Below are 19,224 nucleotides of genomic sequence, written 5' to 3'. Positions count from 1 at the left end.
ACCACAGCCCGGCTTTTTTTTTTTTTTTTTTTTTTTTTGAGAGGGTTTCTCTGTGTAGTTTTGGTGCCTGTCCTGGATCTTGCTCTATAGACCAGACTGGCCTCCGACTCAGAGATCTGCCCGGCTCTGCCTCCCAAGTGCTGGGATTAAAGGCATGTACCAACACCGCCCGGCTTGATCCTGTTTTCTAATCTAGTCTGTTAATTGTGCCTTTTTATTGAGGAACTTATAAGACTATAAATACTAAAAATCAGCAATGGGCAGTGTTTATTGATTCCTGTTGTTTTGTTATGGTGTGAGCTTCCCCCACTCTTTCTTTTCATTTGCTGGTATGGGGTTATTTATTCTTGTGTTTTCTTTGGTGTGGTTAACTTTTTCAGGCTGACCTTTCTAGTGCCTTCTGTAAAGCTCGGTTGGTAGATGGCTATTGCTTAGTTTTGATTTTATTGTAGATTTTTCCCCCCAATTATGATTAATAGTGTTGCTGGTTATAGTAGTCTGGGTATCTGTGGTTTCACAGAGTCTGTAGAACATCTGCCCAGGCCCTTTGACTTCCAGAGTCTCCATAAAGTCGAGTGTTATTCTAATGGGACTGCCTTGATATTTGACTTGGTCTGCTTCCCCTTGCAGCTTTTAATATCCTTTCTTCTGTATGCTTAGTGTTTTATTATGTGTCACAGGGAATCTCTTTTCTAGTCTTATTTGGTGTTCAGTATGCTTCTTATACCTTTATAGGTGCCTCCTTCTTTAGATTGGGGAAATTTATTCTATGATTTTTTTTTTTCCCTCTTGAGACAGGGTTTCTCTGTGTATCCCTAGCTGTCCTAGAAATCACTCTGTAGACCAGGCTGGCCTCTAACTCAGAGATCCACCTGCCTCTGCCTGCCCAGTGCTGGGATTAAAGGCGTGTGCTACCACCACCCAGCCAAACAGAATTTATTTTTAATAAAATCATAGTGCTGGTCAGTGGTGGCACACATGTTTAATCCCAGCACTTGGGAGGCAGAGGCAGGTGGATCTCCATGAGTTCAAGGCAGCCTGGGCTACAGAGTGAGTTCCAGGACAGGCACCAAAACTACACAGAGAAACCCTGTCTCGAGGAAAAAAAAAATTCTGTTTGTATTTTCAGGTCTTGAACTAATTTTCATTAGTTCAATCAACTGTTTGTGTTTTCACAGTCTCCATTAAGGCATTTATTCATATCCTCTTTAAGGTCCTTGATCATATTCATAATTATTATCTTGAAGTCTTTGTTTTGTGCTTCAGCTAAATTGCATTTTCAGGGTCTGTTGCCATAGGTGTTGCTGGCTTCTGGAGGAGGTACATTGTCTTGGCTGTTCATGTTTGCTTTTTTGTGCTGGATCTAGGCATCCAGAGTTACGATATTTGAGGTGGTTTTGGTGTATATATATGGTCTTGTCTTTGTTGGGTGGGTATTCCGTTCTTTGGTAGCTATTGCCCTCTCTGGGTCCTAGGTAACTGTGGTAGCTATGGAGTCCCTGGTAGAGAGTGCTTTCTGAGGGTGGACCAATGCCACAAAGGAATGGAAATAGATCGGGGGAAAGGCTGATATAGGCCATGGAAAAGAACGAGGGGGACTAGGGCCTGCACCAAGAGACGGAGTCCCTGGGGAGTACAGGTAGGGCTGCAGCAGGTAGGAGAAAGAGTAAATCTAAAGAAATAGGAATGAAGCCAGGCATGATGGCACATGACTTTAATCCCAGCACTCGAGGCAGAGGTTGGTGATCTCTATGAGTTCAAGGACAGCCTGGTCTTCTAAGCTACAGGACAGTCAGGGCTACACAGAGAAACCCTGTCTCCAAAAAAACGAAATAAGAATGAAAGAGCTAAGAGACCCTGGATCTGCACCAAGCGGCAGAATTCTGCAGGAAAAGGAGATGGGTGGGGAAGAGGGACTCCTGTAGACAGTCAGTCTGCAGTATGAGGAAGAGTAAGTCTGGGGAGATCAGAATAGTGGACAGGAGGTACAGTAAAATCACCTACCTGCATCTCAGTCCAGTGTTGGCCACTGTCGGTCCATGGTAGAAAGCATTTCTGTGAATTAGTGACCGACACAGGAATGGAGATGAGCCGTAAGGGAAAGCTGAGAAGTTTGGTGACCTAGTGTTGGCCTTCAGTGTAATGCCTTTCTTTTCCATTCTCCCAGATAGTTATGACCAGAGCTCACTTCAGGCAGTTCAATTGGAAGATGGCACAACAGCGTACATCCACCATGCAGTGCAAGTCCCACAGTCTGATACCATCTTGGCAATTCAGGCTGATGGGACAGTGGCAGGGCTGCACACTGGGGATGCTACAATTGATCCAGATACCATTAGTGCTTTGGAGCAGTATGCAGCAAAGGTATGGTACTTTGCAACTTCAATACCATCTCTGGACCAGGGGTGTAGTTGAGTCGTTACGGTGTTTGTCATGACATGATGAAACCCTAGAGTCAGCACTAGCACTGCATAAACCAAATGTGGTGGCATACACCCACAGTTCCAGCACTTTGGAGGTAGAGCAGGAGGGTCAGGAGTTCATTGTCATCCTTAACTACCTAAAAGTTGAAGACCAGCCTCGGATACATGAGACCCTGTCTCAAAGACAAAGCAAACAAAAAAATACCACCAAAAAGAAGAAACAGGGCTAGGGAGATGGCTCAGCGGTTAAGGGACCTGATTGCTCTTCCAGAGGACCCAAGTTCAATTCCCAGCACCCACATGGCAGTTCACAACTGTGACTCCAAGATCTGACACCCTCACACAGACATACCAGTATGCAAGACACCAATTCACATAAAATAAAAATAAATAAATTATAAAAGAAAGAAGTAAAAGTAGCAGCTAGCAATTTAAAATAAAAAATATGAGTTGGTACTAAAGAATTCAGCGTTTCTTTTCAAATACGTGAATGCCAGGAGTGTAGTGCATGCTTATAGATGATCACAGGTTTAAAGACAAACTTGGGCTGCATAGTAAGATCTTGTCTCAACAACAATTAAAGAAATTCATAAAGAGGGCTAGAGATAGAGAGATGGCTCAGTTAAGAACACTTGTGCTGGATGATGGTCGTGCACAGCTTTAATCCCAGCATTTGGGAGGTAGAGACAGGTGAATTCGAGGCCAGCCTGGTCTACAGAGTGGGTTCCAGGACAGCTAGGGCTACACAGAGAAACTTTTTCTCAAAAACCAACAACAACAAAATAAAAAAAGAACACTTGTTGCTCTTGCATGGGACTCAGGTTTGACTCCTAGAACCCGATCCAAAACTCCAGTTCCAGGTCCTCTTATGACCTCCACAAGCACCAGGCACTGCATTTGGGTTGGTATACTGACATAAATGAAGGCAACATACCCATAAAATAAAATTTAAATATTAAAAAAAGAAATAATTAGAGAAGAATAATTGATTGAAGTAAACTTAAAAAATAAATAAATAGTTGATAATTTACAGTAGGAAGTCAAGGGTGAGTTCCATAAAGGATATAATAGAGTAGAAATCAGAAGTAAAATTAGAGATTAGGGCTGCAGAGATGGCTCAGAGGTTAAGAGTGCTGGCTGCTCTTCCAGAAGTCCGGAGTTCAATTCCCAGCAACCACATGGTGGTTAACAACTATTTATAATAAGATCTGATGCCCTCTTCTGGCGTACAGGCAAACATGCAAACAGGACACTGTATACATAATAAATAAATCTTCAGAAAAAATTAAATTAAATTAAATTTAAAAAAAAATTAGAAAGAGAAGAAGTAGGGAGGATTCTTGAAGTTTTTGCCTGTACTAAAAGTGTACATTACATATAATTTAAAAGTTTGGGCGTAGAGAGAGAGGGTATGGAGATATGGCTATAATCCCAGCATCAGGGATGTAGAGGCGGAAAGATCAGGAATTCAGGTTCATCCTTAACTATATAATGAGTTCAAGATCAGACTGGACCACATGAGGCTCTATCTCACCTCCATACCCCAATTTGGGGGAGCTAATGGTATGGTTCAGTGGTAGAGTGCAAGGTACATGGAGCCTTGAGTTCAGTCCCCAGCACCATGATAACGGGTAAATAATAGTTAGTTACTTTTTAATTTGGGAAGGGTTTTTTATTGTTTTTTTTTTGGTTTTTTGAGACAGGGTTTCTCTGTGTGGTCCTGATTGTCTTTAGAGCAGGCTAGCCTCGAACTCAGAGATTCACCTACTTCTGCCTCCTGAGTGATGGAATTAAAGATGTGTGCCACCACTGCCTGGCTGGGAGATTTTTAAGAATGTACAATGATAGCTGATAATAAATCTGCATGTTACCCAGCCTAAACCATTATCAAAATATAACCTGGGGCTAGAGCTGCTTTGTACAATACTTGTCTAAATGAAACCTTTTAAAGCTTTCTTTTATTCTTTTAGGTTTCCATTGATGGGAGTGAAAGTGTAACAAGTACAGGATTGATTGGAGAGAATGATCAAGAGAAAAAAATGCAGGTATGTAAAGCTGAGTTGTGTTATTTGAAAAAAAAATTTTATTATTATTTTAAATTGTGTGTGTGCACTCACACACCTGGATATCTGTATGTTCAGGTACCTATGAGTACTGGTGCCCCTATAGGTCAGAGGCATGTGATTTCCTTGAAGTTGGAGTTAAGGTGATTATGAATTGCCTGATGTGTTAGGAACTTGGTTCCTCTGGTAGCCATTTGCAATTTTTATGGTTTTAGAATTTCTGGGGTTTGTTTTGCTTTGTTAGCAATACTAGGGAAAAAATGACCCACTACTGAATCTAAGTGTAGACTAGGATCCCATGGATTTTATCTCTTATGGGAGATTGAAATGACTGGACACCCTCTTTATCACTGTTTTTGAAATAAAAAGAAATACATTTGACATTGCCTCGAGGTTCCATTTCCTTTAGACAAAAGACAAAAGAAAAAAGTATAGCTGCTGAGATGGATTCCTTGAGTATGTCAGGGAATAACCAGGTACAATGGAAATTTTGTTTACTTTGGATATTTTTAGGTAGATTCTCACTGTAAAACTCAGCCTTAATCTCATGATGCTCCGCCCTCAGCGTCCCTAACCCTGGGATTTCAGGCATGTGCCACAACACTGACATGCATCCTGGTTTTCTAGGTGAAAATGGATCTTTGAGCTCAAAATGTGCACTCTTTCAGTGTCCCTTTTGACTATTCCAGAGCACTGACTTCATTCAGCCTTAGAACAGAAAGAACCTTCATAATTTGAAGTGCTAGACTCTTAGCAAAATGATGTTCTGAGTTGTAGCTCATAATACGGTTTCCTCTTTTTGTAGTTAGATTTTTCTTTGGGCTGCCATCTCACAAATAATGACACAGAGACTTACTATTAATTATGAAAGCTTGTCCTTAGCTTAGGCTTGTTCTCAACTAGCTCTTGTAACGTAAATGAACCCATTTATATTCATCTACATTCTTCCACGTGGCGTTACCTCTTTTCCATCTCACACCTCCTATTTCCTTGTCTCGCTAGTGAATTTCATCTCTTGTATTTCTCTCTTTTTTTTTTTTTTCCGAGACAGAATTTCTCTTTGTAGCTTTGTGCCTTTCCTGGATCTTGCTCTGTAGACCAGGCTGGCCTCGAACTCACAGCGATCCGCCTGCCTCTGCCCCCAGCGCTGGGATTAAAGGCATGCGCCAACACCGCCTGGCTTGTATTTCTCTATAAGCACCTTAAGTCGTATTTTTTTTTTTTCTAGATTGTCTTACAAGGACATGCTACAAGAGTAACTCCTAAATCTCAGCAGAGTGGAGAGAAGGCATTTCGGTGTAAATACGATGGATGTGGCAAACTCTATACAACAGCTCATCATCTTAAGGTATGTACCTAAGAGAGAAGTAGCTAGTCACAAACATACTATGACAGGCACTGACTGCTAGCATGGTCAGACTCAGACATTCCTGTTCACTCCCATTCAAAAGATACTGACACACACTCACACTAAGAAACACGAGAGTCTGGACAGGCTCAGTAACTATCTGTTCTCTAAGAGCTTGGATGATTTATCTCTGTATCCCTAATTCCAGCATATTCACTGGCAGATATCTATATTAAATTCAATACAATTAGTACATTTCAGTTATGGAACTTACATAGTTTTCTTTCTTTCTTTTTCCTTTTACTTTTTTGAGATAGGGTTTTCTCTGTGTAGCCCTGGCTATCCTGGAACTCACTCTGTAGATCAGGCCAGCTTGGAACTCACAGAGATCCACCTGCCTCTGCCTCCAGAGTCCTGGGATTAAAGCAAATTTACATAATTTTATGAGAGTTGTGTTTCATCACTAGAGTAGAAGTGAGTCACTACAATCTAGCAGAAGTTAGTGTTTAACCTGTGATTAGTGACATGGCTCAGTGATAGAGCAGTTGTCTGTTATGTACAGGCCGTGGGTTCAGTCCTCAGCATTATAGAAGGAAAAGACTATCCCATTTTTCAAATATTTGAGCCAAGCATTCTCTTCGCTTATTTATTTTTCTTACAAATGCAGGGTCTTAGCTAGGTCATGGGGGCACACACCTTTAATCCTAGCACTCAAGAAGCAGAGGCAGACGGATCTCTGTGAGTTCAAGGCCAGCCAGGTCTACAAAGCAAGTTCCAGGACAGCCAGAGCTGTTACACAGAGAAACCTTGCCTCTAAAACAAAACAAAAAAGTATCAAGGGTCTTAAATTTGCTAGGCCAGTGTTCTACCATTGTCCTATGTCTCCAGCCCTTGGTTTTTTTGAGACAGCATCTCACTGTGTAGCTTAAGTTGACTTCTGATTTCTATCCTTCCTTCTCTACCCTCTAATTTCTGGGGTTGTAGGAATATGCCACCATACCCAGCAATATTAATTCGGTGGAGGGCTATTTTTAAGGTGTATACTACTATACCTAGCCTCAATATTTTTATTTTAATTGCAACAAAACACAATAGAATGTGCCATGACTTTTAACAAATAGCTCAGATTTAATGAGTAACTTACCTTCTGTAAGGAAGTATATTTGGAACAGTAGCCTTAGAGCATATCTCTCATTCTTATCGATGTATGACTTTGGCATGTTAGGTGACCTCTTGGTACCTCATTTTCCCTTATCTATAAAACTGTTTGCCAGGCAGTGGTGACACACACCTTTAATCCCAGCACTCAAATTTTAATCCCAGGCAGATTTCTCTGAATTCAAGGCCGGCCTCGTCTACAAATTGAGTTCGAGAACAGCCAGAACCCTGTCTCAAAAAAAAAAAAAACAAAAAAACAAAAAAACAAAAACTGGTTATCTCAGGCTGGGAATGTCACTCACTCAGTAGAGTACTTGTCCGGTCCTGGATTCATTCTCCAGCCCCACATAAACTGGTCATGGTGACACATACCCTTAATCAATGCTCAAGGGGTAGAGGCAGAAGCCTCAGAAGATTAAAGTCACCCTCACTGCAAAGCTAGGCTGGGATGGATGAGACTGTCTATAACATAGCACTTTCTTACAGAGAGGTTGTGAAAATTAAATAAGTTAATACTGTTCATATAAATTACTAAAAAGAATGAACCCATTAAAGGTTCAGTGAATGTTGGGCATTGGCATAAGTACTCATACATCGTAGCAGCCTTCACCAGTGGCTGCTATTTTACCTCACTTTACAGAGAGGGCATTGAGGCTTAGAAAGGCAGGTGCAGAGTTGGAGATGTAGCTCAGTTAGTAGAGTGTAGCTGGAATTTCCTTTGGGCCTCCAACCAGTTCCCAAATTAAGACACAGAGACTTATTATTAATTATGAATGCTTGACCTTAGCTTAGGCTTGTCCCACTAGCTCTTTTAGCTTAATTTAGCCTGCATCTATTCATCTATGTTTTGCCTTGGGACTGTTTACCTTTCTTTTACTCTGTATGTCCTACTTTCCTGCTTCCTCTGTATCTGGCTGGATGGCACCTGGCATCTCCCTGTGGTCCCCTTTTCTTTCTTCCTCGAGCCTCAATTCCTCCTATTTACTCTCCCTATCTGGAAGTTCCACCTATACCTCTTCCCTCACTATTGGCCATTTAGCTTTTAATTAGACCAATCAGATGCCTTAGGCAGACAAGGTAAAATAGCAACACATCTTTACATAATTAAACAGTTCCACCTATACCACCTCCCTCACTATTGGCCATTTAGCTTTTTATTAGACCAATCAGATGCCTTAGGCAGGGAAGGTAATACAGCAACACATCTTTACATAATTAAACAAATGCAATACAACTTTACATAGTTAAATATTCTGCAACATAACTTTACATAGTTAAACAAATACTCTGAAACATAAACAAATGCAATATTCTTTGCATAGTTAAATGTTCTGCAACATTAAGAAATGCAACACATCTTTGCATAGTTAAACAAATATTCCAAAACAGAACAGTGTTTGACTAACATGAATAAGATCTATCTCTAGCACCCCATAAACTGGGTGTGGTGGTACATACCTGTCCCAGTACTCAGGAGGATCAAGAGCACAAGGTCATCCTTGCCTACAGAGAGAGTTTGAGGCCATCGTGGAATACATGAGACTGCAGCTCAGATAGATAGGTAAGTAGGTAGGGAGAGAGACAGAGAGAAAAACAGGTACCCAAGGCCATTCCTCTAGTAGTGTAGCCTTGCTTCAGATTTGAGATGCATGGCTTTCTAGCACAGGTTGCATGCCACAGTTCACTTTGAGAAACCTGTTGCTCTCTTCCTCATTCTCATAATGCACATGTGTCATAATAGTTCCTATGACCACTCTAAAAGCACTCAAATGATCCTGTTTCTTAGTTTAAATGAGTCCTTGTTGCTATGTAACTTTTGGGTCTATATTGAGAATTACTGGGCTATAGTTTTTGTGGAAAAGCTTTTTTTTTTTTTTTTTAAAGTATACAATAGTGTTGTTGTTTGTTTTTGCTCTTTTAGGGGGCCCACCACCCACCTCCCAAATAAATCACACACAGAGACTTATTCTTAATTATAAATGCTCAGTCTTAGCTTGGCTTGTTTCTAGCCGGCTTTTCTTAACTTTAAATTAACCTGTCTGTCTTTTGCCTCTGGTCTTTTACCTTTCTGTTTCTTTCTTTTTCTTTTCTTTTTTTTAAAAAATAATTTATTTAATTTTATTTTATAAATAAATAAAATAAATTGGTGTGTGGGTGTCAGATCTCCTGGAACTGGAGTTACAGACAGTTGTGAGCTGCCATGTGGGCACTGGGAATTGAACCTTGGTCCTCTGGAATAGCAGCCAGTGCTCTTAACCACTGAACCATCTCTCCAGCCCCTCTATTTCTTGTTTTGTTGGTTTTTTGAAACAGAGTTTCTCCGTGTAACAGTCCTAGCTGTCGTGGAACTCAATATGTAGACCAGGCTGGCCTCAAACTGATCCCCCTGCCTCTGCCTCCCAAGTACTGGGATTAAAGGAGTGCACCACCACTGCCTGGCTCCTTTCTTTATTTCTTTCGTTTTGTTTTTGTTTTTCAATTCAGGGTTTCTCTGTGTAGTTTTGCTGTCTGTCCTGGATCTCGCTCTGTAGACCAGGCTGGCCTTGAACTCACAGAGATCCACCTGGCTCTGCCTCCCGAGTGCTGGGATCAAAGGCATGTGCCACCATCGCCCAGCTCCTTTCTCTATTTCTTATACCTTTCTTTCTTACTCCATTGCTGGTTATATACCTGGGGGGGCTGGCCCCTTACATCCTCCTCTCTTGCTCCTTCTCTGGCTACTTCCTCTTCCTCCCAGATTTCTCCTCCATATTCTCTCTGCCTGCCAGCCTCGCCTACTCTCTCTCCTGCCTTGCTATTGGCCATTCAGTTTTTTATTAAACCATCAGGTGTTTTAGACAGGCACAGTAACACAGCTTCACAGAGTTAAACAAATATAATATAAACATAAGTAACACACCTTAAAATAATATTCTACAATACAATAGGACTAGTGATATAGCTCAGTGATAGCTATGGCATCTCATATCTGAGGCCCTGGGTTCAATCCCTAGTACTGTGAAAAGAAAAAGAAGGGGGGGAAAGAAGCATAAAACAAAGTCATTTACTAGTAGAGGAAAAAATAGATTTAACTTGAGAATATCTTTGTCACAGAACATGGAAAGGAAACAGAATCATGCTTGTGTTTTAATAACAGGTCCATGAACGTTCACACACAGGAGACCGGCCTTATCAGTGTGAGCATTCAGGCTGTGGGAAAGCATTTGCGACAGGTAAAAACATAAATTTTCTTTGCTTCTTAGTTCAGTGGGGGATTGCCCAGGGCAAACCAGAGGCAGGACCCCTTTCTGTTTTCTGAGACCACAGAAGCACATGATCAGTTTTTGAGTCATACTTTTTTTATATTTGTATATACATGTGCCTGCATGAATTTATGTGTACCATGTATGTGCAGATTCCCCTATAAGCCAAAAGAGGTGATTGGATCCCCTGGAACTGTAGTTGGGAGCCACGTGATGTGGGTGCTGGGAACCCACACCTATGTCCTCTGCTACAGCAGTATGCACTCTGAACTGCTAAGCCATCTATCCAGCCCCTTCAGTCTTTTTCCTAATTGCCTCCTGTCCTGCTTGATCTGGACCTACCTCTGTGTTATCATTTTTCTCAAAGATCTAGCTCTGCCTACATATTTGCTGCTCCTCATTCCATCCTCTACTTTCTTCTATCAGGAAAACTAAAAGCTGTGCGTTAAAAGCCAGGTATGGCAGTGCACAATTTTAATCCCAGCACTGGGGAGGCAGAGGCAGACAGTTTTCTATTAGTTTGAAGCCAGACTGATGTGTGTAATGTGTCCCAGGCCAGCCAAGGTTACAAGCCAAGGCTGCCCCCCACCCCAAATGCTGACTTAAAATATAACTAATACAGCCCGAGAGAGCCATAGAGAATTAAGCCATGTGTCATGGAGGTGCTGGGAATCCAACCCAGATCCTCATTACATGAGTAACAAGTGCCCTGAATCACTGAGCCAGCTCTCAAGCCCCACCCTTTTTAACATTTGGTTTTTCTGTTTAGTTTGTTTGATTTTGAGGCATTGTCTCACACTGTATCCCAGGCTGGCCTCAAATTGATGACAGTCCTCCTATTTTAGCTTCCCATATATTGCGATTCCAGGCTTGAGCCACCACAACTAACTTGCCTCATATATTTTTAATAGTCATGCTATTAAATTTTTTATTTTTATTTTATTTTATTCTGGTTATTTGCTGTATATTCCCATAAGTCACTCTCCAAATACTTGTTTAGAGGAGTACTGTATTGCTAAATTTCTTTTTCTTTTCTTTTTTGTTTTTTAAGACAGGTCTCTTTGTGTAACCCTGGCTGTTCTGGAATTCAATCTGTAGACCAGGCTGGCCTCAAACTCACAAAGATCTGCCTGCCTTTCCCTTTTGAGTGCTGGGATTAAGGGTGTGTGCCACCACCACCTGGCACTAAATTTCTTTAAAATTTTTCTTAAAGGTTATGGATTAAAAAGTCATTTCAGAACTCATACTGGAGAAAAGCCATATCGATGTTCAGAAGATAATTGTACAAAATCTTTCAAAACTTCAGGAGATCTACAGAAGCACATCAGAACCCATACAGGTACCAGTACAATCAGTATCAAATCTAGACCAGGAATTCTGTTTTTGGTTGTAGCACAGGCTGGTGTTGGAGTTGATGCTTCGCACCAGCTTCTCCAGTTCTGGGGTTTCAAACTGGTACTATCAGGCTAAACCAGAAATTCTTAATCTGCGGGATGGGGATGGAGTCTCTGAAAAAAATGTAAAGAATCATTGTCAGGCCTTATCTTAAACTCCTAAAATTTCATCAGTTTGCTGTCTGTGCCTGTATACTTCTTTCCGAGGTGAAACCCCAGCAAAACAACAGTAGCCCTCGGTCACCAACCCTCTGGGTCTACAGAAACTGCCTGAGCAACAGTGTATTTTCCTAGGATTACTCATTTGATAGGTAGCCAAATGGAGAACAGACCCTAAGGTACAGGATTCCTCTCTTGCTGCTAAAAGAAATACATGGTAGTCCCAGCACTTGGAGGCAGAGGCAGGCAGATCTCGTGAGTTACGGAGCAGTCTGATCTACAGAGCTAGTTCCAGGACAGCCAGGGCTACACAGAGAAACCTTATCTGGAAAAACCAAAAAAGAAAAAAAATGTTTCCAATAAATGATATACATACACATATAGGTATATTTTTATGTGTTCTATGGGTGGTACTAGATTAAAGAAATAGCAAATTGTTTTCTTTTTATTGCATTTATTAATTATTATGGGTGCATACACTACGCTGTGTGCATGGAGGTTAGAAGACAGCTTGCAGAAGTTGGTTCTCACCTTCTACCATGTAGTTCCCAGGGACAGAAGTACTCAAGCTGTTAGTAGAGTTGGTGACAAGTGCTTTTTGTCTTTTTTTTTTTCTTTTCTTTTCAGAGCTGAGGACCGAACCCAGGGCCTTGTGCTTGCTAGGCAAGCACTCTGCCACTGAGCTAAATCCTTATCCCTGGGTGACAAGTGCTTTAACCTACCACCTACTGAGCCATCTCACTGACCCCAGAAATTATCTTTCTTTGTGGTATTATAGAATAAATAAAATAAGAAATAAGCCTTAGGGAATCCTATAGTTCGAACTTAATCCTTTTTATAAAATAAAATTGTATTACACTTACTTTGATGTGTATGCATATGTGTGCACCATGGCACACGATGGCGGCTGAGAACAGTTTTCAGGAGTTGATTCTTCCTCTATCCTTTAGGTTCCAGGGATGCAACTCAGGCAGTTTGTTTCGGCAGCAAGCATTTATACCCATGGAGCTATCTTGCTAAACCTTAATCCTTATTCCTGAGCCTATTTTTCTTTTATCTTTTCTCTGATGTTTTAGTCTATGCTTTTCTCAGCTCAGTTTTTTTGTTTTTTTGTTTTTTGTTTTTTGTTTTTTGAGACAGGGTTTCTCTGTGTAGCTTTGCACCTTTCCTGGAACTCACTTGGTAGCCCAGGCTGTCCTCGAACTCACAGAGATCCGCCTGGCTCTGCCTCCCGAGTGCTGGGATTAAAGGCATGCGCCACCACCACCCGGCCTCAGCTCAGTTTTTAGTATGATTCTATCTTAGAAAGTCACAGTCATTGATGAGTGTTGAATGCCATTCAGTTTTCTTATGTCAACCCAAGTTTGGAGTGGAAGATGCCTTCTCCAGTGCACCAGTGCTTAGAAGGGAAGTTCAGGGCAAGCAGGCTGCAGACTGGGTGAGACCCTGGGCGGAGCCAAGTGATGAGACATTTCCATTCTCTGTGTATTTTATGTTTTGTGCCGTTTAACTTACTCCCTTTTGTATCTTCAGGAGAAAGGCCCTTTAAGTGTCCTATTGAAGGCTGTGGTCGGTCCTTTACAACATCAAATATCAGAAAAGTGCACATTAGGACACACACAGGAGAAAGACCTTACTACTGCACAGAACCAGGATGTGGGAGGGCATTTGCCAGCGCAACCAATTATAAAAACCATGTGAGGATACACACAGGTAATGATTGCTGATGTCTTGGCCCTGCCTTTCTAGGTTTCCAACTAGTCTCTTCCTCCCAGTTCACATGACGAGAAGAGGTTAAGCAGCTTCAAGATTTCTTTAAAGAGACAACACACGTGGGGTGCACACCTTTTATCCCAGCACTGGGCAGGCAGAGCCAGAGGCAGGCATGAGCGCTTGCCCGTGTCAGGTTCTGGTTTTGATCCGGCACTCCACAAATAAAGGAAGAAAGCAGCAGACAGGGAGGGAAAGATTCGGAATGTAAACGGCAGTGCGTTTATGTACAACTGATCAGGTGAATCAGTGCAGCCAACAGTAGGAGCTCCAAAGCTGTGAAGGTGGATGGATGCTGGTGCACACCTGTAATCCCAGCCCTTGACGCATGGAGAGAACAGGATCAGAAGGTCAATGTCATCTTCGGCTATATATTAAGTGTGAGGCCAGCCTAAGTACGTGGACACTTAAAAACAAAGACACGGGCTGGGCACGCCTTTAATCTCAGCACTCTAGAGGCAAAGCCAGGTGAATCTCTGAGTTCAAGGCCAGCCTGGTCTACAGAGCGAGATACAGGACAGGCACCAAAACTACACAGAGAAAAACCTTGTCTCAAAAAACAAACAAAACAACAACAAAGATACCCCCATCTCCCCACCCCCAAAAAGCTTACCGTCAAGTTGGTTCCCTTTTTGACTGTTTGGTGCCACCTAGTGTTGGTTTCTGCTCCAAGTGGTAATTGGCAGCCATTTCCCTGTTTAGGAATCATCTGCCAAGTCTTTCCCTTCACCGAGTCTGAGACTCTTCATTGAAATGAGAGCATTTACTTACTTACTTACTTACTTACTTACTTACTTACTTACTTACTTACTTATTGGCAAGATCTCTCCTCATAGCCCTGGCTGTCCTGGAACTCACTCTGTAGACCAGGCTGGCCTGGAACTCGCAGAGATCCACCTGCCTCTGCCTCCTGAGTGCTGAGACTAAAAGCATAAGCCACCATGACCAGCCAAAATAAGAACTTTAAAAAAAAAAAGAACTCTTTCTTGCCTACTTTGAGGATAGCATCTAGAGAGTAAACAAAAGTCCATTTTCAATTACTGTATGTCTGATGATATGAAATGTTATAATTTGTGAATAGTTTTATTGTATAGAACTGTAAGAAAAGGTAGTTACACAAGAAGATGGAAATAAAAATGACCCAGGACATGAATGAGTATACAAGTATACATGATTTATCATCCAGGCTGACCCCAACACTGAACTGGGGTTCTAATTCCAGGTCTTCCACAGGGCTCTCTGTATTCTCCCTCTATTATGTGTGTATATTCCTTCCATAGGGGAAACATGGCTTCTGACATCCAAACATTTACATAATCACTCAGTCTTATGTCTTCTCCTCCTCCCTCTCCACACACCTCTTCCCCCACCCCCCTTTCTCTCTTGTTCTAGTTTTGCTGTATAGCCCAGGTTAACCTCAAAGTTTCTGTACATCTCACTACCCTGGAACCATTGTTCCTTTTTCCTTAGCCTCCATAGTGCTGGAATTACAGCCTATGGCAGGACACCTGGCTCAGTGTCCAGTCTTTAATTACATCTAAAATAGTCTCACAATTGCTTCACCCGTACTACTACAGTGAACAAACCTACAAAGGCTGGGGAGATGGCACTGTGGATAAGGTCGCTTGCTGCCAACCCTGACAACCTGAGTTCACTTCCCAGGACCCACATGATAGAACAGACTCCTACAGGTTCTTTTAACCTCCACATGCTGCACACACATGCATTGCCCATATCTACACATACACATACACACACACACACACACACACACACACACACACACACACACACTCTCTAAATGAATGTAATTTTTAAAAGCTTACAAAAACAGGCTGGAGAGAGAGATTACTTAGTGGTTAAAAGCACTGCTGCTCTTTCAGAGGACCCAGACTTGGTTCCTGGAACTCACATGAGGGCTGTAATTCCACTTTCAGAGAAAATTATGCCCTCTTCTGGTCTCCTTGGGCACTGCACACAGTTGGTGCACAGAACTAAATATATATCATATATATAAAATATATATCAAAAACACCCATACACATAAAATTAAATAAATAGTTGGGCATGGTGGTACATGCCTTTACTAGCACTCAGGAGGCAGAGGCAGGTGACTCTGAACTAGAGGCCAACCTGGTGTACATACTGAGTTCTCAGACAGCCAAGGCTACAAGGAAGAACCCTGTCCTACACAAATAAACACACCCTTTGTTTTTGTTTGTTTTTAATTTATAAAGGGCTAAAGAAATGGCTCAGCAGTTAAGAACAAGTACTGTTCCTGCAGACGATCTGAGTTTGGTTCCCAACACACATCATGTCAGGTGGCTTACAACTGCCTGTAACTCTTATGTTTTTGGTTGAGCCATCTCTCCAGCTAGATAGTCTGTAACTCTAGCACCAGGGGATCTGATGCCTCTTTTGGCACCTATGTGCACACACACACACACAAAGACACAAAAGGGCATCAGATCTCATTACAGATGGTTGTGAGCCACCATATGGTTGCTGGGAATTGAACTCAGGACCTCTGGAAGAGCAGCCAGTGCTCTTAACCACTGAGCCATCTCTCCAGCCCATGTTTTCTTAATGTATAAGTAGAGTTAAGGATTAGTTTGTAATCCTTCCTGACATCTAGCCCAAAACTGAAAGCATCAGTCAAATGCTACAGAGGCAGATACTGTAACAGGCTGCAGAAGTGCCTCACTTTTAAACACTTGCAATACAAGCATGAGGATCTGAGTTCAGATCTCCTGCACCCACAGAAAAGCTGAGTATGGCAAAATGCCCCTGTTATTTTATCTCTGGGAAGGTCAGGAGGTCAGCCAATCTTGTCAAATCAGTGAGTTCCAGGTTCAATAAGAGATGGAGTCAGGCCTGGTGGTACATGTATTTAATCACACTGTAACCCACACTGGCTTGGTACTTTTTATGTAGACCAGGCTGGCCTTGAACTCACAGAGATCCACCTGCCTCTGCCTCAACAGGGATTATGATTGTGTGCCACATACCCCACAAAGATTTTATGTTTTAATTATGTGTATGGGAGAGGGGGTATGCACAGGAATTCAGTGCCCATGTAGACCAGAAGGTGGTATTGGGTGCCCTGGAGGTGGAATTATGTTGGTTAAAAGCCACCTGCTGTGGGTGCTGAGAACTGAACTCTGGTCCTCTGCAAGAGAAGCAAGCACTGTTAACCACTGAACCATCTCTCCAGCCACTCAGGCTCTTTTTGAGCCAAGTCAGAACCATAGGAAATTTTCTCTTGTGTGCTGTTTCATTTCAAGATGAAAAGGGACACCCCCCCACACACACCTCCCGGTGTGAGGAATTGAACTCTGCATCATGCATGCTAAACAAGCACTCTAATAATGAGTTATAGTGATGAATGATTTGGCTGTTTATTTTTAGAAGTCCCACTCTCCATTTGTGGAGTAATGATGTGTACCTATGTAAAAATGACCTGTGTGTGTGTCTTCTTTACTTAGGAGAAAAGCCATATGTCTGTACAGTTCCTGGTTGTGACAAAAGGTTTACAGAATATTCCAGTTTGTATAAACACCATGTCGTTCATACTCACTCTAAACCATACAACTGTAACCACTGTGGGAAGACATACAAACAGATCTCCACACTAGCTATGCACAAACGGACAGCTCACAATGACACAGAGCCCATTGAGGAGGAGCAGGAAGCCTTCTTCGAGCCTCCCCCAGGTGAGAGCTTTGACAGTTACATCTGTTTTGAGTTTGAGAATCAGTTACGAGCATATGGCCCATGCCATTTTCTCAGGTCCTTTTGTTTCATTTGTGGAATCACACAAACCTGATTTACAGTGGTGGTAAGCGCTGCAGAAGGACACAGGTGCTCCCAGTTGTGGAAGAGGGAAAACTTAGTACCTTCTGTGAGGGCAGAGAAAGCTTCCTGAAGACATGTTCTTGGAAAGATTGAGGAGGCAAAGAAGCAAGGCCTGGGGGAAGGGAAGGGAACAGATCTAAGGCAAGGGGACTTGCAGATAGATGGAGGGTTTGGCAAATGAGAAAGACAAAGTGCTTGGTGAGAGGAGGGCAAGTTGGAGACTTTGGAGGAAGCCTGGCCAATGTGGCAGTTCTGCCTGGGAAGAGCAGAGACTTCTTTTCTCATTTTCAACACCTGAGTGAAATGTTCAGACACATTTAAGTTAAAAAAGTTGTTGATGGGGCCGGGCAGTGGTGGTGTATACCTTCAATCCCAGCACTCGGGAGACAGAGGCAGACAGATCTCTGAGTTGAAGGCCAGCCTGTTCTACAGAGTGAGTTCCAGGGCAGTCAGGGCTACACAGAGAAACCCTGTCTCAAAACAAACAAACAAACAAAAAAAAAACCCAACTATGATTGCTTTTCTAAAATACAGATTTGTGCTCCTTTTCTCACATGATCCCCTGGGTTTGTAAAACTGGAATAATGGTATATAAACAACTGAAAAGAAAAGGTGCAAAGTGATATATGTAAGAACATTACACTTCAGTGACTGTCACCATCTGAACACACACTAGGTAAATTTGCACACTAAAATCCTTCATATACCAGTATTTTTAGATTAGTACTTAGAGTATTAAGTTTCTCTTTGAAGAGGGACTTTCTTGCTTGTTCCATGGGAGCTGGCAAGTGTTGAGAGAAGAGAGAGGTCGGTAATCTTCCTGGTTGCCCAGTCTAGCAGTTTTAGATGTTGAAATTGTCATTCACTTTCTGATCCCTTTTTAGGGGGTGGGGATTGTTGACACAGGGTTTCTGCCTGGCTCCCTTGCTAATTCTTTGTGAAAAAAGAACTGGACTGGAGTTCCTGTTCTGTTACTTATTAAATGATTAACCTCAGCTCAGATAACATGCCATTGCATAGTCTCTCCACAGTGATGTCATTGTGTACCAATCACTTGCTGTTCATCACGTGTGTAAAAGACGAGTAGTTAGTAGATTGTGTGTACAAGGCATTCTGGTTTTGTGGTTAATGTTTATTTATAGAGACTCTTTTATTACCTTCATGAATCTTAAGTGACTTAAGGAACTTGGTATAGACTTACTCTCTTGGAGGGGCAAGTCTGTCTTTGTGTATAATTCCTCCATTCATGTACCCAGTATGGATGTGCACAGTGGCACAAATCACTCCATCTAAGTGTAAAGGCAAGGCCTTCCCAAATCAGAACACTTAAAGTTGATGGATAGGGTTTGATTTAGCTTGGCTTGGCCGAAGTGAAGATAGAAGAATTAAGACGAGGTCCTGAAAACTGTTTTCATGGTTTAGAATATAAAAATCCTTTTGTTTGTTTTTTGAGACAAAGGTTTATACAACCCAAATTGTCCTTGAACTCCCTGCATAGCCAAGACTGCCCAACCACCTTCTGAGTGCTAGAATGACAGGCATGCATGACCGTGCCCGGCTCTCAATTCAATTGTCTGTATCATATTTAAAATCTCGAATGTTGTCTAATTAGATTGGTTAGTTGGTCAAATAAATTATTCATTTATTTTAAACAGGTCAAGGTGATGATGTTCTTAAAGGGTCCCAGATCACATATGTTACAGGTGTAGAAGGAGAGGACATTGTATCTACACAGGTAGCCACAGTAACCCAGTCTGGGTTGAGTCAACAAGTTACGCTTATATCCCAGGATGGCACTCAACATGTAAGTAT

At 42.0% G+C, this 19,224-nt stretch overlaps 1 protein-coding gene across 5 annotated transcripts in view; it reads left to right on the top strand.

Annotated features, from left to right (window-relative positions):
• Nucleotides 1–19,224, top strand: part of Znf143 (zinc finger protein 143) — a 38,923-nt gene that overhangs the window by 11,848 nt on the left and 7,851 nt on the right. For all 5 annotated transcript variants that reach the window (XM_052763054.1, XM_052763057.1, XM_052763056.1 and 2 more), the window contains 8 exons: nucleotides 2,168–2,364; nucleotides 4,394–4,468; nucleotides 5,715–5,834; nucleotides 10,129–10,204; nucleotides 11,448–11,573; nucleotides 13,321–13,500; nucleotides 17,043–17,270; nucleotides 19,068–19,216. In XM_052763054.1, the coding sequence (XP_052619014.1) occupies nucleotides 2,168–2,364; nucleotides 4,394–4,468; nucleotides 5,715–5,834; nucleotides 10,129–10,204; nucleotides 11,448–11,573; nucleotides 13,321–13,500; nucleotides 17,043–17,270; nucleotides 19,068–19,216 (1,151 nt within the window). The remainder of the gene's footprint in view (nucleotides 1–2,167; nucleotides 2,365–4,393; nucleotides 4,469–5,714; nucleotides 5,835–10,128; nucleotides 10,205–11,447; nucleotides 11,574–13,320; nucleotides 13,501–17,042; nucleotides 17,271–19,067; nucleotides 19,217–19,224) is intronic.

The sequence above is a fragment of the Peromyscus californicus genome, unplaced genomic scaffold (assembly GCF_007827085.1).
Source record: "Peromyscus californicus insignis strain IS unplaced genomic scaffold, ASM782708v3 Scaffold_4__1_contigs__length_199733344, whole genome shotgun sequence".
NCBI classification, from domain to species: Eukaryota; Metazoa; Chordata; class Mammalia; order Rodentia; family Cricetidae; genus Peromyscus; species Peromyscus californicus.
The sequence above is the reverse complement of the archived record's forward strand: the minus strand, read 5'-3'. Positions and strand labels throughout refer to the sequence as shown.